Consider the following 22,661-nt stretch of genomic DNA (forward strand, 5'->3'; position numbering starts at 1 on the left):
CTCGTCCACATCCGGGTTCCTTCAAATCTTAAAAAAAGAAATAGAACTGTAGTCTGACATCTGAGGTGACCATTCACCGTTGTTAATACATAATTCAAAGTACACTTGGTAATTGATAAATAGAAAGGGATGAATGGATGAAAAATATTCAAAACTTGCTTCCTTAATTAATGGTCGTAATTGCTAGCTACAGCCTCTCACTACCAACAGCTATAAATAGATAAAAGAAATGTTCTTCCCAGCGTGCCCCATTGCCACCAGGGACCAAGGTGTGTCTCTTACCCTTGTTCATGGTACCATTTCATTTTCTTAAGATTTGTATTTTGTAACTGTACGTATGAGAGTTAATGCAGTTTCTTCTGGACAAGCATGTGCTTTTCCTTCTGTATTTGATGAAATCGTTTTATGCAAAGTAAACAAACTGAAAAGAATGGCAGAGTGCAAAGTTCCAGAATCGATGGTGCCACTCATCTTTTGTAGGCTGCCTCCGAAGTCTCTGATGCGATTCAAGTGCATTCAGAAGTCATGGAATTCTCTGATCAATAGTCGCCATTTCGTAGCCGAGCATCTCCGCTTTCACAACAACCTTTCATCCTCAACTACCATCCTTCTAAGGCGTCCTGTTAGCTGCAGAGACATCGTTTGTTCTTTGCTTACTCTTCGCAGTGAGAGGGATGGACAAGAGGATAACCTAAATTTTGACATTGAGGACATCCATTTTCCGCCTTCAATTGGTCTGATAACTAGGGCACAATTTATTGAGAATCATGGTCACACCCGTGATTGTGCAGATATTGTAGGTCATTGTTGTGGGATAATCTGTCTCTCTCTTTATCATCCAAGCGACCTTGTCTTATACAATCCAGCAATCAAGGCATTCAAGCTTATACCTGAGCCTTGCCTCCCAGGCCTCCGTGAGATAGATTTTCGTTCTACTGCATTTGGTTATGATCCCGTTTCCGAAGATTTTATACTTGTTATTATTGCTAGTTTTGGTTACATATATTACGGCGAAGGAGGAGGACGTCTCGCCCTTGAACCTCTGAGAGCAGAGATGTACACAACAAGTACTGATTCTTGGAAAGAGATCAAGATTGCCAATTTGGAGAACGAAACTACTATGTTCCGGCCTTATCATTTCCAACTGTATCACGAGGGCAACTGTTACGCGTTGGCAATGGAAGTCAAGAAGGAATTCATGGAATCATATGACAGCCTCGAGGATTATGGAAGGGAAGCAATCGTTTGGTTCGACACCAGAGATTGGGTTTTCCATACTGCATTGACTCCTGATTCTTTGTATGTATATCCAGCGCATGACTTCACTCTTACAGTGTGGAACAACTGCGTTGCTCTTTTTGGCTATCATCGTCCAAGAACTAAACCCTGGTTTGATGAGGAAGAAAGCCAACACTTCGCAATTTGGGTGATGGGTGATTTTGATGGTTTCACTTTGTCATGGATAAAGCAAATGACCGTGGACATCGCGGACTCGCCTCTCACATTGGCACTTTGGGAGAGCAATCGGTCTGTTTTGATCTCCCCGCGTGTGCGAATAGCCCTGTACAGCTTTGCAACCAAATCGTACACCTATCTTCCGATATATGCTGCTGATTATTTCTACGCATTTCCCTTAGTAAGTAGCTTAATTCCACTCAGTAGGGACCTAGTTTGTGACGATACTCCTTAATTGGGGTTCTACGAATTTCAATTTACGTAGCAGAGTCGCAGGATCATCATGCTTATTAACCAACTGAAACGCATTGGTTAATCAACCATTCTATCTAGTTCAGACAAAAAAAAACTATTCTATGTAGTGCAACTTCTCATTCCAAGCCACAATAGAGTGTCAAATTTAGTCACTATTCCATTTTAATAATTAAAATATTACAAAATTTTATTTTTAAATAAAAATACAATTATATCCTAGTAAATAATTTAATTTTTTTAATTATTACAGATCATTTTAGCAATAATTAAGGGATAATTAATTACCAAAATAAAAGAATCTTACCAAAAAATTTTCATCTAATTGAATTAATCAATTATCTTTGAATTGGTGTATCCTCTTAATTAAGAATCTTAGCCAAAAATTCTAATTTTTTTGTCCCTAAATTGACTAAATATGTCAAGAAATTTTTCAAATTTTAATTAATGACTTTTCAGTTTTTAAATTTTCTTTACATTTATGAATTATATTAATGGCTATAATTAATGACTACAATTACCATATATTTTCTATCGAAGTATTAATTAGATTACAAAAATATGAAAAAATCTCAAACAAAATTATTTAGGATACACACATTTATATTTTAATTAGATGAATCTAATTTTGAAAATATTTTTTATGCGCGCGCTCACACACACACACATATATATATCAAGCATATTTTCATAATTATTAAATTTTTAATTATATTTTAGAAGCATTATCGTGATAAAAAAGAAATAATAAAAAAACCACAAAAATATAATTTTTATCATAATCTAGAGTCGTTGGATTAACAATGATATGATTGTCTTTTCATTTAAAATGATATTTAATAATTATTTTGATTACTGACGTGACAAGGTGACAGTGCATGCCACATAAGATTATGACGCTGAATTTTAGGAATTTTTTAGTCCTTCAAGAGAACCACGTGACAATGTTCAGTGGTACTTCATTTCAATCATCATTTAACACTTAGGATTTAATTTAAAAAATTATCTTTAAGCTATTTTATCAAAGACTAATTTAAATTTCTTTTTAAAACCCTACACCATAGACTCTAATTAATACCCTAAACTCTAAAGCCCTCAACCATAAACCCTAAACTCTAAAACCATATACCCTAAACCCTAAACTCTAAACTCTTAACCCGAAATTATAGTTTAAAATTATCAATATTCATCAATGTTATCTCACAAATAATAAAAATATGTAAACTTATAATTTTGGTATAATAAATCCATGTGTTAAAATATAACAGGTGGGGAGAACCACTCGACAATGCCACATGGTTCTCCGGGAGCACTTGAATTTTTTTCGCTGAATTTGACGCCATTGTGGAGGAATTTTTCAGTTCTCCCGGAGAACCACATGGCAATGTCAAGTGGTACTCACTGCTATTCACCATTTGACACTTAGGATTTAATTTTAAAAAAATCATATTTAAACTATTTTATCAAATACTATTTTGGGTTTCTTTATGTTAGCATAGGCTTATGCCCACCATAATCAGCACAACTATCAGCGCACTAAGGCTAATAAATAGCATTGTCTCGCAATACCAACAGTGAGCCAGCCGCACTAGCTGTGCAATGGGCCGCCCCGCGGCCCAAACCAACTACGGACGCGCCCTCACGCGCAGCCTAAAGTAGACTGCAGAGAACACCTTAGTTGGACTTTGTTCCACACCGGAAGATGAGTAAATGATCTACCTCAACTCAACAATAAAAGGTCTTGACCTCATAAGGGAAGTGCACTTAACTACCCACTGTTACTCTGCATAAATTATTACCAACCTGACTTGAGCATCGGAGAGTTGAAGACCACGTCACCGTGGTCTCCACTTTGACAACTCGTGCTACTTGTGGCAGGAAAAGAACTAGGAACACGGCGTATCGCATCAACAAAGAGTGTAGCGTATTGCATCAGTACAATTCACTACGTTAACACTAGCGCTGTCTATGGGAATCGAACCCAGGACCACGTGGTTAAAAGACCCTACACCCTACACTCTAATACCCATATACCCTAAACCCCAAACTCTAAATTCTAAACCCAAAATTCTAGTTAAAAAATTATCAATACCCATGAAAATCATTTCACATATGATAAAAATATGTAAAATTATAATTTTAATGTAATAAATCTATGTGTCAAAAGACTCAAAATATAACAGGTGAGGAGGATCACTGAACATCGTCACATGGTTATCCGCGAGCACTGAATTTTTTTCCATATTGTGGCACCCTAACAATGCTCTATAGAATATGACATTAATAACCTCGCTCAAATAACTTCAATTAAACAGAAACAATAATCCATACAGTAAAGATAGATTTATAATACGATACAATATCTTCACAAGCATCCACATTTAATCGTCTATAGTGCTACATCAAGTTCCAAGTTCCATTACAAACTATTACATGCTGCCCGGTTCACAAAAACAACTGGAAAAGGCACCTCCGCAGATCCCAAAGTTAACAGTAGCTCATATAGATGTCACCTGGAAGTCACAATTGATAATCAGAACCTCATATGAAACACTAGTAAGCAGATACCTTAGTCAAATCGAAAATTAGAAGTCCATGCATAATATAAAATTATACTGCTTAGAGGTTAAGAAAAACAATTAACATAACTAAAATCAAGAGGAGAAATACTACCAAACTATTGGGATGAGCTTCCGGATCTCAAGGCGATCTCTGAACAGCTCCATAATAAGCCTGCAAGGTACACCGCCTCAACTTCAGCTGTGAAGACTTATCCAGGAGCTGATATTATCACTGAATTGCAGATTTGGTTCTCTTTGCTCTTCTTTTAGTGAAAGAATAGATGAAATAACAAGTACAAGAACTTACAGAACGAACTGGCGATCTAGATCTTGACCGAGATCTGCAGAAATGAGGAAGTTCAAGTCGATCACAATAACAGTACACCCTTGACCCAAAGTCCTGACATGACTAACCATAATTAGAGGGGAATGAAACAGTAAGAATCATAGACCTTTGGCCCCAAGTCCATAAACCCAGGATCTCATGATCTTTCCCGCAGTCTTATACAGGCGAACCAATGAAAACAGTTAGAAAATAAAAATTTATAGCAAACCATACAATCATAAACCAAAGGAGATAATCCACCCAGAGTCCCAATTTCAACAGGATTGTTAGAATTGAAACTCAAGAAATTATGTCCCTTTTCCCCGGAGGTGCTAATCAACAAATTGGTGTTACCTGAACCAAAAGAGTTGCAGGCATCAACACCACTTCCTGTCAAGTACCTAAGATCCAGTCCTGGACTCCTGGGACACCTCCACAGGAGCCAATCTAGCCAGAAAGAAGGCACCTTCACCAACAGAGTAAGATAACTTCGCAAACCATGAAGATTATCACCTTAAACCACTACAAAAATAAGGAAAAAGGAAGTTGGTGAATTTCAAAGAGATTTTTTAAGTAGGCACTATCAAAGGCTGGAGAGAAGACACGAACGAGAAGGGCAAAAGATTTGGCACAATCTTTTTAAAAAAAAAAATTGGCATAACCATCTTACATTCTTTGTCAAAAACAGTCAAAAATTATGTTAAAAGGGTCGAAAAGATGACCAAGAAGTTTTTCTTTCATTGAAAGCAAAATCCGAAAAAAGAAGAAGGGAGATGTAGCATAGTGAGAGCAAATGAAAGAGTAGTTTAAAAAATTTGAATTCTTAGAAATAACTAAGCAACTAGACAATACGGACATACGGTAACATCGCTGACCCAAATACAGTAAAATTATCACTGAAGGTCAGCTGTGACGAATTTAAGTTGTAGGGGACCCTACATCGATAGCAGCCGTAACACAGTTCATGTTTAATGGACTAATGGTAATTAGGAAGTACTGCACATCTAGATACCTGACTTCAGTTTTCCCAGACACACAAAGAAGTTGGCTAGAAAATAGGAAGCGGTGCAGAATTGGGAAGGCATTTGCTAACAGAACAAGGACAAGAGAAAATAAATAATAAGAAAACTTAAGAAAAAACTAAATTAACATCTTAAGAGCATGAACAGTCCAATCAGTTTCTTGGACCCTCATGCACCCAGAAACATCGAAGACAGTTCAATGTAGCTTCAACTGTTCACAAACATCTGGCTCTCATTAGTATGATTTACCTTTCTGTTTCACATTCATAACCAGAGTACTGCTCTATCCTCAAAAGAATGCCAAAGAACAGAAAAACAAAAAGCCTGGATCACCACATTTACATTACAGCAACATTACAAGTGCAAAAAGCTACACAAATAGACAGAGACAATCAATATCACTAATAGGGAGAACCAGTTCTGACGATGAGCTGCTAGAGGTCAGAGGACGACTAAATCGAATGCGATGGTAGCAAACATCCAGGTCACTACCAACCAAAGAAGCTAAATATACAAGTTTAAAAAAAAAAGTAATGCTGAAAAATATATAGTCAATTAAATGGCTGACAAAAAAGGTAAAGAAGCAGAAATTAAGAATTTGAATGCAAAAATGATTGACCCAGAAAAGGGAAAAGTGCAAAAGAATGTAAGTGTATGTAAAAAAAGAAATTAAAATACCTGAATCGCTACATCTTGTAACTAACAAATAGTCAAATACAAAAGTACAAAGTTTGGTAGCATGTGAGATACCTTAGAGGGGAACCTGATGCAGTGGCGCAAGTATTCCACATCCGGCGACATGCTGCAACAGCAGAAATATTTGGCAGTGAGGCGGTGGAGCTCGATGTCGTCGCCGAGGCCGCCGCACCTGCAGAACAAGTCGACGAGGCCTTGATCAAGAAGGACGAGAAGTTATGTGCCTCTATCTGGTGTTTTTTTTTTTGGGAGACATAGTAATAGCCATCGTGTAATTTAGGCCAAATTTTTGGGCAAAGCATTAAGCGTTTTCTGAAATTGACCTTTCTATGATTTTCAATCTCATGGTGACTTTTTTCTAATTACTTATGTTCAAATGGACCCAGATCTATGTGATAAGAATGAAGGTTCACAGCATGTAACATAAATGAACAAGTTTCTTTTTGGGAGTATAGATACATTACTTCATTGTTCTATGAGGCGTTGCACTAAACACATACTCGGATAAGACCCGATCTTTGCACTTTGTGACCCTATCCGAGTATGTGCTTAGTGCAACGCCTCATAGAACAATGAAGTAATGCATCTATACTCCCAAAAAGAAACTTGTTCATTTATGTTACCTGATGTGAACCTTCATTCATTTCACCTTTCATAGATTTGGGAAATGCGGTTTTGGTTTGAGAAGTGCAGGGCACGTGCAATAAGTAATAAAAAAACAAAGGGAAATAAGAGGGTCTGCCTCATAACCCCTCATTATCCAAAATGACCACCACAATCACCGGCTGCCATCTAACCCAAAAGAAAAGGAGGAAGAAGAAGCCACTCACCCACCCACCTCACTTGACTCTATCCTTCCCAAATCTCTACTGCGGAGGCTGCGGAGCTTCAAATCTACCAGCACCCAAAGATTGTTTACTCACCCAAAGATGACTCAAGAAGCCGAAAGCAAACATTGAGCGAGCCGAAAAATCCAGAACAACCAAATAGAGAGGGCAAAAGAAAAGGCTACAAACTATTCTAGATCACCAATACTGGAAATTTGGTGAAGGCAAAGAACAATGTAGAGGATCAATCCAGGGTTTTGTGGGCCCCATTCGACGTCGTAGTAGTGATGGCGAGTCCGTGGTCAATAACGCCAAGCTTCGGTAAGGCTTGTCGATAACACCGGGGTCAAGTGTTGTAGAGTTCGGTGAGCGACGTGTCGTGTCTATTTGCGTGTTCGTGTAGGATCGCATGTGTCCATTTTTTATCCAAATAGGATACATGTGTCTAGACGTGGCGAATCCGAACGTGTCAGTGTCAGACACGCGATACATAGGCACTTTGTCGCGTCTGTGCTTCTTATGTTCCTAGTATTCTATATTTATATGGATTGTTTTGTGAGGAAGTACCGCTCGAGGTTTTGTTTTCTAGCTTTATGTTCTATTCGTGATGTAGGATTGTTTGATGTTTAATCGTATTATAGGTCATATTCATTCGTTCTTGATTAGTGAATGTTGAGACAAATCTTCTATTAATAAAATTAGAAGGGAAGTTCTATAGTTAAATTTTTAAAATACCTAAAATACCTACAGTTTATTAATTTTTTTGAATTTTGTCTGGATATAATGCTAATGGTACGATTGAATTTACAATTATAAAGGTAAAAAAGAGAGGATTTCTATAAAGGAAAAAAAATATCATGATCCTAGAATTCAGTTCAAATGAATAATAACTATCAACTATTGTGAAGATAACTCTCTAAACTAGCTACTATCAATTTTTCTTTTATCAATTTTTCTTTTGTAGAAATAGAAAAAAAATCAAATGATAATAGAAGAATGTGTCATGAGCCTAGTATAATTCATACAACTTGTTTAGAGCCAAACCCATAAATGATGCATATACATGGTGGGTGCATGACTATCATATCGGGAAATTACGTTCTTTATCAGAAGAGATAGTCATTCACTTTCTTCCTTAATTATAGTTACCGTGAGTTGAACTAAATGGTAACCCATGAAATATTGTTGTACCTCAAACATCAACATGCAATGTTGATTATGTTTTTGGGTTCAGACTAATGTATGTTTCAGCGGCATAATATGCATCAATTTTCCATAAGTTCTGTGTAATAGCTTTTTGATATGATTTTTTCAAGGTTTTTATCGAAATATTTTGGTCAAAATTTTAGTTCTTTACTAAATTGCTCCGAAGACATTGCGCTGTTTTTCAGGCCAAGCTTAAACCTTAAATTTACAAGCCAATGGGTTGATCCTGGTCCAATCAAAATGAAGACGAATTTACTAACCTAGTACATTAACACGACCAGCCGTCGTAGAATTGAAACGTATATAAAAATGTCGTACACGTTGCAATATGTAGTACCGCCCACGGATTTGCAGCTTCACAATTTCGGTTTTTCTTTCTTCTGCGTTTAACTATATATAAGACTCGAAACCCTCCATCTACTCTCTCTCTCTCTCTCAAATTTTGTCTTCCTCTTCAGAACCATTCTCTCTGCAAATGTCGTCGGAACCTAAGACCAAGATTGCATCCCTAAGGGAATGGGTGGTCGAGCATAAGCTCCGAACTGTTGGTAATTCTCTTCTTATTTCTCCTTGTTTGATTTGGCCTCGAAAGTTCTTCTCTTTCGTTTTGAGATCATGCAAGATATTAATTTGAGTGATTTAGATCATTGCTTTTGATGATTGTTTTATAATTGGCTTCGTTTATGAAATGCGAATCTTCGTTTGGAAAAAGATTGAATCTTGATGATTCTCTTTGGCAGGATATTGCTCTTGTTGCTTGTCTTTGTGTTTGTTGTTTGATATTGAAAAAAAGGTGGTTGTATCTGGGCTTGAATACCTGTGTTTTATAAGTATCTTTGTTCATGTATAATGAAGAGGTGGTGTCGTCACTGTTGTGTTTCTGGTTTTGACATTAATTTTATTTTGCATAACCGGAAAAGGGGCTCTGTGGATTACTGGAATAGCCGGTTCAATAGCTTACAACTGGTCAAGTCCCAAGAAATTTCAAGTGAAGGTGATTCATGCCAGGTAAATTTTTGTGTTTATGATTTTGGTCGGTTTGGCATTGCCAATGGCATTATGCTGTGGTGAATCCCACAGCAGCCAGGTCTACCTTTTCACTAAATCTTGTTTTGATAGATTAGCTTTCAACCAAATTGAGCCTCTATTATTGGACCTTGATCATTTCAATTCAAATCATTTTTTTGGTTTAATAAGAGTTTTGGTTACAGATTTTAAAGGACTTTATTTTAGATTGGAACCAGGGGTTACTCATGCTGCAAACTGGTGCCTTGTTAGGTTCTCTTTCCCTGCCAGTGTTTAAAAATTCTAGTAGAACTCTTACCCGGAGCAGCATAGGTGTCCCTGGTACGAAAAATCTTTGATCAAGATTGTCATTGTAAAGAAAAGGTTATGGAGCTTTGTAGTTGTTTAAATTTGAATAGATTCTGATTCATGTGTATAATTGTGTCTGAATTGATAAAGAAAATTTTGTCATGTTCTTTTGTTAGCATCCCTGTAATCTGTACGCACTTAGTTTAGATGATTTACATCACCGTTTTTCAACTACTACATTAGTCGGCAGTCTGTACTTCTGACTGATGCCATCTAGTATGTTCATATGAGAAAATGTCCTTGAATATGATGCATGCTTTCTGAAAACAGCCACTCAGATATGCAATATGACCCTTCTGTAGTCTCTTTAATCCTTTAGCTTAGTTCATCATTTGGAAGATAGAATGATGAAGGTATTAATATACTAAGCATTATGCTTGAAGGGCCTTGTGACATCGTGAGAGTAGGAGTATGGAGTACAAAGAATTGAGTGCAACTTTTTCATAGGCCTTAATTCTGTATATCAGCTTTCTTTGATGGCTTTCACTTTAACTGGTGGTGCTTTTTTTCTGATGATGTCTCCACACTTGTGTAATTTCAGGTTGAATGCGCAGGCTATCACACTGGCTGCATTATTTGGTAGTGCTGTAGTTGAATACTATGACCATCAAACTGGTAAAAAGGCTGACAAGTATGCCAAGTACATGCACATTGAAAACTTCCAAAGCAAGGATTAAGTAACGTCCCATGTAACATACCATGGCTACTACTATTTTGAACAACCAAATGCTCTCCTTGGTTGTGCTGGCTTAGTATGGTGTAACTTTGATAATTAATTGTGCATTGAGGTATTCAGTTCATTGATTACTTGAATACTATCAATTTTGATACAGAATAAATCATATCTCTGCTGTAATTGAAGTTGCTTAACAGTTTTATTTTTTAGATTTACCGGTTGGGTCATTTATGTGCTCAGTACTGAGTCATATCGGTATTTATCCCACTCTTGCTTTAATGTATTGCAAAGTAGAGGCATATGCAAACTGTTAAAACTGTTCACATGGCAAGTATCGTGAATAGAAATGTGCTTTATGTCATAAATATCTAAAATTAGCAGTGAAAATGCAACTGCCATTGTCAAAAGAAGAGAATCAAAAGATGCAACGAGGCAGTGGAGAGCTCAATTTATGCCTATGCTTTACTTCTCTTACCAGTATAAAAGAAGGAAATTTAGGGAGTACTTCACCAACTGAATAACCAATAATGAAGTTGAGTTGGCACTTTCCTCCGAAGTTTGCTAGTGCTGCAAAGTTGATTAGGCAAAGCAGTTTGTTGCTGAGATGCAGGTTAGAAGGTGAATGTTCTTGTGAAGATGTAGGTTAGAAGGGGAATACTTTGTCATGTGGAGGCCAGTTAATTCTTGTTCGCTTTAACACAATTGGTTTATCTAACCACATACACATGTTACTAATAATCTGCCATGAGTTTTTGGAAGTATGAGAGCTTGGAAAATCATGGCTGAAGCCTGAAGGTAATTCTCTTTTTTGAAAGGGCTGAAGGTGTTAGAGACTTGCAGGGACGCAGATGTGAATCAAGGAAAGATAAAATCATGTTCATATTCTTTGCATGGGAGTATTGCTGATTTGCTTAACAAGTTCTAGCCATGACATCAACATGTTCAATTTCTAAACTAAACATGACCTCTGAAATTTGGTGCAGTATCTGATAACTTTTTAATCTATTACAACTCCAATTTGTCAAATGAAGTAAATCATTCACTATTGGTGAAACTCTTGAAGAATTCATCTTTCTTAAAACCAATAATTACTTACATTTCTAACTTTTCATTGCTGTGAAAAGTAGAAATATCGACTTCTCCTCTGTAACAGGATTGAAACTTACCACTGCCATAGAAAGCAGAAATATATATTTCGTCAGGTACATTGCCTCCGTTGATGGAAACAATACTATTGCCATAAATAAGTGCTTGATTATAGAAGATATATCCCATGAATTGAATAGGAAGATACTTCAGTTTTTTTGTGCCAGTGTTATATAAGACGATCTGTCCTTCATTATTTTCCATGAAAAGGTGTTCACCGTTGCAAAATAGCAATGGATATCCAACACATTCCACTGGTCCTATACTTAAATGTTTTGTCCATGAACCCATGCCATCACCTAGATCATCCATCATCACCCACATATCGTAAGATTGAGCAACTCTACTTTCTTCTTGATTGCTCAATAGAGCAATGAACTCTTTCCAAATTGCAAGTGTCATTACTCTACATCCATCTGATAAATCCGGATACGATATCTCATTAAATTGTTCATGACTCATATCAAATGAAAGAACGAATCCATCATGTGGAAGATGTTGTTGGTAACCAGATACGAGCCAGTAACATTGTCCGTTGAAGTATACAGACGCATGAGAAGACTGCCTCTGCGTAACATAAGTAGTCATTTCACTATATATGGTCTTCATCTTGATATCTCTCCAAGAATTCGAATGCATATCGTATACTTCTGCTTTGAACCAATAACATACTTCATCAAATATTACGAATCTAACAACTTTGTAATCTTTACCTTTAGGATCATAGCCAAATCCCAAATATTCTGTATAACAATTTAGCTCATAGAATAGCAACTCATCCTCATCGTTGGGAAGGAGAAGAAGAGACTTGGGAAGAAGCTTGAATTCCTTCATAGCTGGGTTCCATAAAATAGCGTTACCAATGAAAAGTTTTAAACAGAGGATTCCATCACAATGACCTGCAACAATTAGATCCGAAGAATGTTTTAGCTTTAGGGGAGCCGGAAGCGGAACCTTAAGATCCTCAACCACAGTTGATAGAAGGTAATCATCATCACTCACATTGCAGAGATTAAGTGAAGATAACTGAGTTTCGACATTGTCGTCACCATTCAGACATTCCTCCCTCTCAGGTTCTATGATTTTATTGTCCTTGTCCTTAAGGACTGGGCGCTTGAAAAGGACTGACATAGAGGATGCTCCCATATAATTAGAAAGGTGTTTAGCTACAAAACTAGGGCTTTTGATTTTATTACACCATAAACTGCATACACACTTAAATCGCATCAAAGATTTGGGAGGCAGTCTGGATAGAAGTTGCTCCACGAAGTCTTCTGTCAAATACAATTTGCTTAACCTTCCCATATCTCTCCAAGGGAGATAGAGTATATGGTTTACCTTGGAATTTTGATCGTGGAGGCCAAGAGAAATAGCGACTTTCTAACGTTAGTATCTATGTTTATTGTTTTCCTTTTGACTATTGAAGACATCATGATCAAATGTTCCTTATTCTTACCGTTTTTAATTAAGAAAAAATAGAGGCCAACACGTAGTCGAATTTGGCTGGCCAGGCAGAAACTCTGCCATTTATTCTGACCAGCCATAAGTTACAAAGCCATTAGGCGTTTGTCCATTTTATTATGCACTTTTGTAATTAGTAACAATAGAATAGCGACACGTATAAATTTAATTGGTTGCGTTTTGGATGCGTAAATCACTCGATCCATGCGTGGTATGGAAGACAAGAACACCCCACCGGAGTATGAGCTCTGCCTTTGAGCTGGCGATGACCCGGATCCCCAATAGTGGCAACGATTACCTAAGAATGAGGAAGTACTACGCCTAACGTATGACCGGGAGTTGTTTTACGAGCTCGGAACTCACTCATTCGGCCAACCATGACTGGGAAACTGGTTACGTTCGGACCTAACGTCGCTGGAAATGATCAAGCCTCACAAGGCGAGTGCATCGGCGTACAAAGACGGTTTAATGCGATCGTCTTTCCAACAAACATTAATTTAATTAAAAATATATATGTTAATCTTAAACAACATTAAACACATTTTCTAAATGATTTTTTTTTTCACTATAATAAAGGATGTACTTCTCTAAGTATCAAAGCAGCCCAACCAAAGGTCAACAAAAAACCCATACATTGAAACCCAAGGGTCCAAATAACATAAAAAAGGGATTCAACACGTGAGTTTAGAAAATAACGCCATTTTGTGGAAAATAAAATCAGATTCGGTAATCTTCAACCTCTCGCTCCGCCCCCAAGTTTCGCATTCTGAAAAGAAAAACACCGCCCCGGCGCCTTGGCAGTCGCCTTTCCAGCAGCGAGGCGGCGATCGTCCCGGTGAGGCTTTTTCCCTCCCGCCCCACACCAAAGAGCACATCCGCGACGCCTCGGAGGCGTCTTTGAAAACATTGGAAATGATCGATCAACTCGCTGAGCTGCACATGCTGGTGATTTGTGTTCCATTAGGTTTAGTTTTGAGGTTTTGACTATGACTATTTACTGCCACTGCCGGCCACCGTCTGTACGTAATGGTGGTTTTGGGTCTGGTTCTTTGGTTTCTGGGTGGCTTATAATCATTCCAATAATCATTGTATCAGTTTGAGACTTGAGTATTAATTTAGTTGTTGTGTCAAAAATGTAGGGCTGGTCAAATGAACATGTTACAGAAGTTTTGAAGACGTACGATTTCTTTACAGTAAGATAAAAATGCATGGCAAGTATGTACGTAAAGAAGTGGCATTGCTATTTGTCTTCAAAAAAGAACAGAAAGTGTTTTCTGATTCATCGATCTTTCTGTCTTTCAAGGACAAGAGATTTCGTTAGAAATTACATCTTTGCTCTAATCAAACTTATTTCCAGTACTCTTAAGCGAAATTATACTAAGTTTACAAACAAACTGGTTATAGTTTCCATGCGACAAATAATGAACTGGGAGATGCCTAAGTTTGTCGGTAACGAAGTTGTAGGAGACTGATATTCAGTTTTGGTAAGCAGAATAACATCGCTCTTCCAAAGCCCCAATGTAAGTGGAACCCTGATCTCGGCCTTCAACGAGGACACAATGGATATTTGTTTTGTCCAAGAACGCTTGACACCAGTGGTAGCAAAGTCGTCCATCTCCCAAATTTCAAAAGGTTCATATCTCCACCGAGGTAAAAACCATATAGAACAATGGATTCCTTGCACACCGTGTGTATAAATTCATGAAGATCGAGGGAACTTATAGAAACAATCCGGGAGTTTTACACTATGAAATAATTTAAATTACATGAAATCAAGAGAGATTAAAACTAGAATTGGTGTATATACTTAATATCAACTATCTATTACAAACTTATGGTGATGCTCTTATATAGAGATGATAGTACAACTATTCTACCAATATACAATTGAGAATTTATTGATGTATTGAAGACATTGATAGTTTTGTCAATGATAAAGATTTATAAGCTTGTATGTCAAAGATTGTATGCTATTGTTGGTGTGACTTCTTTGTTTGTGTGTTATGTTGTTTCACATTAACATGCTTATCTTTAACAAAATACTCGGTCACGCATCAAATCAAATAACCAGATACTTTAGGTCCTCCACATCTTTGTCATAATGAGACATGTATTCTTTTGGTTCGTCATAATGTCATATCCCTTCCAATAGAAAATACCTTTGAAGCATGTCTGACAATCCAAGCCAAATATGTTTCTAGTTTCTGTTTGTAAATTATCAGCATTGAGATTTAATAACGAGATGCTCTTCATACTCGCCATCATATAGGTCTTTGAAGAATGACATCCTAACAAGCAAGTAATCTTCAGATTTTGGATCAAACCCGATTCCGACATAGTATCCTATACCCTCTGGAATGCATGACTCGGGAATCATCTTGAATTGGTTGATTGCTGGATTGTATAGAGCAATTTTGTCACATATATAGATAAACGAACTAGTCCGTCACAATGAGCTAAAATAGTAACTGATTCATCACGAACACTGCTAGGATTAACAGGAGGGAGCTCAATTAAGGGCCCCTTAACCTTTAACCCCATAGAAGGTGGAAAGTGGATGTCCTCCAAACTGAAACGAAGGTTATGATAATTAACATTCCCATAATCTTCTCTTCTTTTTCTTCTCATTGTCTCTCATTCTCCGCAAATCTCATGCATCGATTTCACCAACTTCAGACGAATAAGGGATCTTGTATTGAAATTCATTTTTGCATTCTAAGAATATATTGTCTGATTTTTTGTGTCAACCTAGAGGAGGCCTGGAGATACTTAATTAGACAGGAGATTGTTGTACCAAATTTATTTGGAAAACCAATATTTCGCTGTATTGGTGGTCTTGATGGTCCCAGCCAATGTTCTTGTCTGACTGAATTTGATCTGAAGTTCTCAAACAAAGGGAACTGCCTGACGATAATCTTTTGTTCACAATTCATAGGGCATAAAAAATGAAATCTAATTGGAGCACCGATTGAAGAACAAAACGTTTGAATTTGCCAAATCCAAAAACATGATCAAGAGGCTAGGAATGTAAAACTGTCTCATGGTTTTAAAGGTTCATGTTACAAGTGCGACACTTCACGAGAGAGATGCATGAACAAAAGATTACAAACCCCACTTATAATTAATTACGATGGCATAATCAGCCATACAAATTTGGAAGCTGGATCATTGTCAAAGCCAGCTCACTTATGTGCAGCACAAGTTCAAGAACTGCATGTTCAAATAATTGGTAAGGAATTCATTTCTTTACCAATAATTGTTCAAATATGTTTTTGGCAGAAATAATGATCCACTGATAACCTGAAGAATAGTTTGTTTTTGTCAAAGCAGAACAGGATCACCAGAGATAACATGGCCGGAGAATTCGCTCAAATCCTACATTTGCCATTAACACCATCTTATTCCATATCCTCAAGGTGAAGAAACTAGAGGAAACTTAAGTCCAGCACACCACGATGTGGCTATAGACAACATTTTCAGGGCACCACCACAGTAACTTGTAGCCTGTCAGGTCATTAACAGACCCCGAGATATATCGTTTCTCAAGCATACATAATTTAGGATTTCAGTTATAGCAGTGGTAGTTTACTTCACCAACAAGAATAATGAGAACGGCCTATGACCGATTTTGTGAAGATGTCCTCTCAGACCCATGCCGCCGTAAGCTGTTTCCCCTAATTGTTGACTCTGATCCACTTCCACCCTGGTGAAGGGCAGCCCAACCAGGATCACGATCGACCTGATTCATCGAGAATGAGGGCAGGTGATCCCGTTCCCATGCATGATAACGAGTAGATAACGGATTTTCAGCTTCTTGGTAATTACGGCCTGATGAACCAGAAGGGTAAAAATAGAAACCACCATTTTGTTCTGATGATGAAGCCACTGGCCCCACTTGAGGCAAACCTCTTTGATTGCTTGTTCTCCGGGCTCCTGAAATCATGGGGGTGCGCATTGTTGGAGAATTTCTAGGCTGTTGCTGTTGATAGTAGGCCTGAAGAGCTTGGACTCTGTCGCGAGCCCGGGCATTGCTGCCTGGGTATGGAGGAATCATTGAAGACGTGACTGAGCTGCCAGCTCTCGCAGTAGAACTGCAGGAAGAAATTAAAACAGAATGACACGCATCAACTGCTTTATATCAATAAGCGGAGCACCTTACATAAGCATGTATTTTTCCATCCAATCTATAATGACTCTATAACAACTGGACAATACCTATGCAAGTCAATTGTCCTGTAGGAAACTGATAATTATGCAATTATCATTCTTTGGATTATAGATAACAATACAATTATCTCATTAAAATAAATTTGAAAAGAAAAAACCCATATATCAGTCCCAGTTTTTACCAAACATACCTCAATCTCTGAAATCTGCATACATGTAGATTGAGAGATACTTCTAGACATTTCTAATATTGCATTAGATGATAAGGAATTAATAAAGCACATGTATATCGGAAAAATTAAGGTCAGAAGTAGTCTGAAACCACCTTCAAAATTATCAAGGGCATACCTATGACCGACAAGAAATGGATGCATGAAAGATCCTGATCTTGGTATCTCCGCGCCTGACCTCGCAGATCTTTGAGTCACAGATGGAATTGAAGTTTGGTCAACGCCACCAATATGATTGGTGGTTGTAGAGAATGGCGGGGAGTGATGGTCCCAACTGTGATAATGAAGGTCCATGGCAGGAAAAGCATAAGAGCTTGGTAGTTCACTAGGTACAGATGTGCCCGTCCAATGATGGTTAAAGTTGGAAGGTTCGGAAACACTTCCGGCTGAATTAGATGATGAAGGGTGAACTGGTCCAAAGTAAGCAATATATGGGCAAGGATGAGCAGCAGATGATACAGCAGTATGTTCAGCAAAGATGGCATGCTGTCCAAGTAAATCATGATCTGCATTACCATATAATTCACATCAATGTTAACCACCACTGAAACTTGAACAGAATATCACAAGGAAAAAAACAGAATAAGTCTTACATGAAGTGGGTGAGAAGTCCCCTTCCCTGTTCATAGCCAAAAGAGAAGGTTCAACACATTGGACCAGAAAGACTTAACAAAACAAAATACAAGTACGCAGGGTTGACAAATTCAATCTGAACTTGGAAACTAGTGTACAGGTCCAAACAGCTGTTGTAAATCTTTTAACTACACTTGCTAGTTACTACCATAAAAAAGTATTCTAGGGTGCTAGTCTGACCCAGAGTCACAAACAGGCTATACTGCCCCAAATAAGGATTGCCAAAGCTTTTTCTCACCTCACCATACCATATAATTGACATGTATTTATAATACTTACATTTCTTCATGTCATTTATAGTACACAATTTGTTTTCAGTTTGTACGCTCCTATTTAGTTAGTTGATAAATGAAAATATGATTACGAATCTTGACATCCTCAAAAAGGTGGGATTACTGGTTAATTCCTGTACAATAACCCTCAGCCCACAACCTCTGCTTCCGTCCTTCTAAAAACCAACTTTCGCTTTGAAAGCAATACAAAACCATTAATTTTCAACAAAGATATTTTGGAAGGGTCAACAAGTAAAAGAAAACAAGGTGTTGCGGTTCCAGGAAATATAACAAATTCTCCCATTCACAATAAGTAACATGCATTAAAAGGAATTAAACTGGCCAGAGATGCTATACATACCAAAAAAAAAAGGTGCAAACTCTTTTAAGCAAACAGATACACAGAAGAAAAACAAGAGATACCATGTTCTGCATATATGGCTGTCAAAAAGAAAATACTTTATCTTGTACTGTCTGACACATTTGCATGCCTGCCAATTTGAAGTCTCACTTTTAAGTTTTAACAAGGTCCCTGGTCCTCAATTTGCTTCTTTGAGAAAGTTATTTCATTATTTAAAGTGGAACATAGAGAAGAGTACATATATATGTTTCTTTTTGACATTTTTTCGGGCACAGGCTGCAGGGTCGGGAAAAATAACTGATTTCTTTTCAAGTGTATCAGAAAAATTCAGAAGGAATGTCAGAGAGTGGTACAACCAGGTGATGGTGCTCACTGCTATCTAGTCAGCCTCCAAAGTACTGAACTACACCCATGACGGTGCAATAATAAATCTATTAATTGCTCCCCAGAAAAGCAATAGCCTATTATGCACTGATATTCAGTCAAAACACTAAAACAACATATCTGTATCCAAAACCCACCTGATGTCAGAAAACTGCAACATGCAACTTCTCCAACTCTTTAAATCTTTCAGGTTACTTTGAATTTCTAAAAGAAGAAGATGATAAATGCATAACTTTCCAATCAAACTTACATGCGTAAACGACAACAAGAGCTTTGTGGATAGGAAAAGAAGAAAAATATATAAAGGTTACATTTATACAATATGGTTGCACATGCCCATTAGATAATAATATATTCTTCTACAATATGAAAACGAGCTTGTTTTGAATTAAAAAATACCAAATGATCACTGATCAGGACTAGTGAGTGAGTCTCCTATGAGCTTATATAAATGGATTTACATAATTTTGATAAAACTATGAATAAATAGAAATTATAGGAAACAAAAAAAATAATTTTAACACAGAGATAACTTACTCAAATGATGAAGGAAGTCGTGCTAGGCTACCGAATGGACACCAGTGGACGCCAAAGGACTGCAAAAGCCAGTTACATACCCAAAATTTTGGATATATTAGATACAAACAAAATTCAGTTAACCTCTAAAAAAAAGCGGATAAAAAAATATGGATATTAAAAAACTTAGTTGGGGATGGAAATGAGGTGATATCTACAAAAATCCATACCCACATGAATTTTAGCTATTTTATGCTGCATTTTGTCACAATACAGTTCAATATTGAAATTTGGTTGCACTACTCTTGCCAATGTTACTATCACGTTTTGCAATCCCAGTGCAATTTTCTGTCAATGCCTGTTTATTCCAGTAACGTTTTGCAATCACAGGTTTCTTAGTCCTTAGAGCATTAAGGAAGAAGAAATTTTCCCCCTTGTATATTACTCAAGGACACCTTCAGACGTCAACATTAAAATGCTAGAAGGGTAAAATGAAAAACTTAAAAAGGGAACTCAATTGGTCCAGTTCAAGAATGAGTAATACATATGAGACAGACATTTGGTACTATTACTTTTATATAATGAATTCTGGATAGCTTCTAATACTAATGAAACAGAAAGATAACGCTAATAATAATAAAAACAGACAAACAGTATGGGGATTTGAGTGCACTTATTTCCCTCTTCCTTCAATGATAGTAGATTTACTGGATCCCTATCGAACACATATAAATTAGCTTGAGAGTTTATACTAACCACGTGATTATCTTTATGGCCAAGGAAAACATTGTAAGCCCTTAGGCATGTAGGAGTTACCTCCAATCTAAGCTGAGCCAATAGACTGCTACTTGGTAGAAAAATGGCATTTTCTACTTGGTAATTTAAGTAGGGGGAAATGGCATTTTCAAAGAGATAGAGGTGTGAGGAAATTTAACTAAGCTTCACTCATCCAGATACTGTATCTTAATACGGATCAGTTATATCGCCCATCTATAGTTGAGATTTCTCGACTGCACTATTGAGCCCTAACTGTTTAGTTTCCAATCTTTGGTGTTTAATACTATTAGCTCAAAACCCTCAGACGAACCTAGACATGAAATTATGGTTGGATCCACAAGTCTATAAATTGAACAGGAAAAAAAAACACTCAGGGACAGGTTAGGTTTAAAGAGGTTCTACAGTAAATACCATTTCAGAGTAACTTAGATCATACAGATCTTCATCATGGTTCCAATCATCCATGCTAAATTCCGGAAATGAACGACAGCCGTTAGCATAAAGCCATTGGCCTTTCTCAATCTTCCGGCAGTTAGGGCATTGCATTGCGCCTTTTATATTAAATGCGGAACCAATGCAATCTGAAAGGGTTGTAACAGAATAATTAGGACCCTTGAAATCTGACAAACAGCTTAGTCACAACTAAAACAAGAAGATTTTCTGTCAAATACAATGTGCAAATAAAACTACGAATTAAAAAAAAATTCCATCTTTCATGTAAACGATACGCTGATCTATTAAATCTAGAAAAAAAAATTGGGATGTAGACCTGATCATTCAGCTAAGCATAGACACATAAAGCATAGTTATGTGTAAACATTTGATGAAACCAAAACTCTAATCATGTTTAGATTGGCAAAAATGCAGCTTAATTAATCTAAAAACTTTCTTAATCAAACCAAAACAGCACATTAACAATAAAAATCCAAAATCCAAACACAATTCACAACTCAAGAACCAAAATTGAACCCGGATCTTCAAAATTCGCATCCAATAATTATTGACTTACCTAAATGAAAATCATGGCCACATTGCAGCTTGGCCCAAGACCGATCCCCATTATCAGCAACCACCTCAAGACAAATCGAGCAGGACACAGAGCCACCGTACGTCTTCCTCCCACAACCACCTCCACCACCGCAGCCGTCGCCACCGACACTGTCGCTTTCTTCCACCACAACCTCCTCATCGCTTCCCAGACCCATCGCAATCCCCCAACTCCTCAAAAACCCTACAATTCCAATCCGCCGGCCTCCCAATTCGCGCGCAAACACGGCAGAATCCCCCGGCGAATCAAAAAACAAAAAACAAAGCCTTTCAAATATATTAACGATCGCGACCAAAACGACGTCGTTGGAGATCACGAGAGACGCGTGAGTCGTCAGAGAAGGTGCTATGGGAAATCAAGAATCCAAATCGGTTCTTCTTCTTCTTCTTCTTCTCTCTCTTTTTCTCTTCTCTTTCTTTCTTCTTTCTCTGTCGCTCGCTGGCTCCCCTTTCTTTCTCTCTATCTCTCTGTCTGGCTTTTCTGACCGTCAGATCAGGAGATGTTGGACTTTGGGCGTAATAGCCGCTATCCTAATAAGCACCACCAACGGCCACGATTCACTTTCTTTTGCCGTTTAATTCTGGTTGACGCTGCTGTTTATTTGTCAGAACAGGCGTTTTTTTCTTCTGAGAGTGCTAGATAAGATTTTTTTATTCGGGTTCTATCATTCGGGTCGGGTCGGGTGGGAAGATTTTATTTACTTGTGATTCAAGTTAGGAGAGATGCTGTGTACCTAAAAAAGCAAGTTAGGCAGGGTTTAGGGGAATATTTAATCCTATCTATTTTTGATTCCCTAATATAATTCCAGCTCGTTCACATTATTTTGATGCATTTTGGCCTAAAATATGGACTTAAAAAAATACTTAATACATTTCCGGATGTATATTTATATATTGGTAAACCAAATTTTTAATGTGTTGGTGGAAAATTGTTATGGTACATGCACCTTAGCTAGCTTGATGATCCTACATGTAAGTTGCATAAGTTCTGATCCATATAATAAACATGCATGTTCTAATAATCTGTTTCACAGTCTCGTTCACACGGTTAGTAGCTGACCATAGAATTCATGCTCAACTATCATTAGATGTAAATCCAATGGTTGAAAATAAAATAACTCAATTTTAAAAAGATTCTCCTCACTCTTGGATTTACATCCAATGGTGATTGAGCATGAATTCTATGGTCAGCTACTGACCGTGTGAACGGGATTGATCTGTTCAAAGTTTGAATATCAAACATGTATATAGTCTCAAGGTTGTTTGAACTTTT

General features: G+C 37.3%; 4 protein-coding genes and 1 long non-coding RNA gene across 9 annotated transcripts in view; 2 read left to right on the forward strand and 3 right to left on the reverse strand.

Moving 5' to 3' along the window:
• The first annotated feature begins 430 nt into the window (after positions 1–430).
• On the forward strand, positions 431–1,690 carry LOC126800855 (F-box protein At4g22390-like). Its single transcript, XM_050528274.1, has one exon. The coding sequence runs from the start codon at positions 431–433 to the stop codon at positions 1,688–1,690; it is 1,260 nt and encodes a 419-aa protein (XP_050384231.1).
• Positions 1,691–4,035: 2,345 nt separating this feature from the next.
• Positions 4,036–5,011, reverse strand: LOC126797668 (uncharacterized). 2 transcript variants are annotated; one of them, XR_007672452.1, is made up of 3 exons: positions 4,948–5,011; positions 4,721–4,769; positions 4,036–4,609 (listed from the first exon to the last, which is right to left on the reverse strand). It is a non-coding gene; the product is annotated as an uncharacterized LOC126797668 (long non-coding RNA). The 2 variants fall into 2 exon arrangements; XR_007672453.1 differs by having other exon boundaries at positions 4,683–4,769; positions 4,948–4,998.
• A 3,736-nt stretch (positions 5,012–8,747) lies between these two features.
• Positions 8,748–22,661, forward strand: part of LOC126797663 (uncharacterized) — a 251,411-nt gene continuing 237,497 nt past the window's right edge. For 3 of the 4 annotated variants that reach the window (XM_050524344.1, XM_050524347.1, XM_050524345.1), the window contains exons 1-3: positions 8,748–8,892; positions 9,265–9,352; positions 10,260–10,421. In XM_050524344.1, the coding sequence (XP_050380301.1) occupies positions 8,820–8,892; positions 9,265–9,352; positions 10,260–10,395 (297 nt within the window). In that variant the 5' untranslated portion in view covers positions 8,748–8,819 and the 3' untranslated portion in view covers positions 10,396–10,421. Of the gene's footprint in view, positions 8,893–9,264; positions 9,353–10,259; positions 10,718–22,661 lie in introns of those variants that run through there. The other variant, XM_050524343.1, reaches the window with a different exon arrangement.
• On the reverse strand, positions 11,487–12,845 carry LOC126800856 (F-box/kelch-repeat protein At3g23880-like). The gene has a single exon (XM_050528275.1). The coding sequence runs from the start codon at positions 12,843–12,845 to the stop codon at positions 11,487–11,489; it is 1,359 nt and encodes a 452-aa protein (XP_050384232.1).
• On the reverse strand, positions 15,970–21,794 carry LOC126797650 (E3 ubiquitin-protein ligase RFI2-like). Its single transcript, XM_050524330.1, has 6 exons — positions 21,351–21,794; positions 20,753–20,922; positions 19,586–19,644; positions 17,992–18,017; positions 17,517–17,904; positions 15,970–17,092 (listed from the first exon to the last, which is right to left on the reverse strand). Exons 1-6 carry the CDS (start codon positions 21,544–21,546, stop codon positions 16,618–16,620), a joined length of 1,314 nt encoding a protein of 437 aa, XP_050380287.1. The 5' UTR covers positions 21,547–21,794; the 3' UTR covers positions 15,970–16,617.

This window comes from Argentina anserina, chromosome 6 (genome assembly GCF_933775445.1).
Source record: "Argentina anserina chromosome 6, drPotAnse1.1, whole genome shotgun sequence".
Lineage (NCBI taxonomy): Eukaryota > Viridiplantae > Streptophyta > Magnoliopsida > Rosales > Rosaceae > Argentina > Argentina anserina.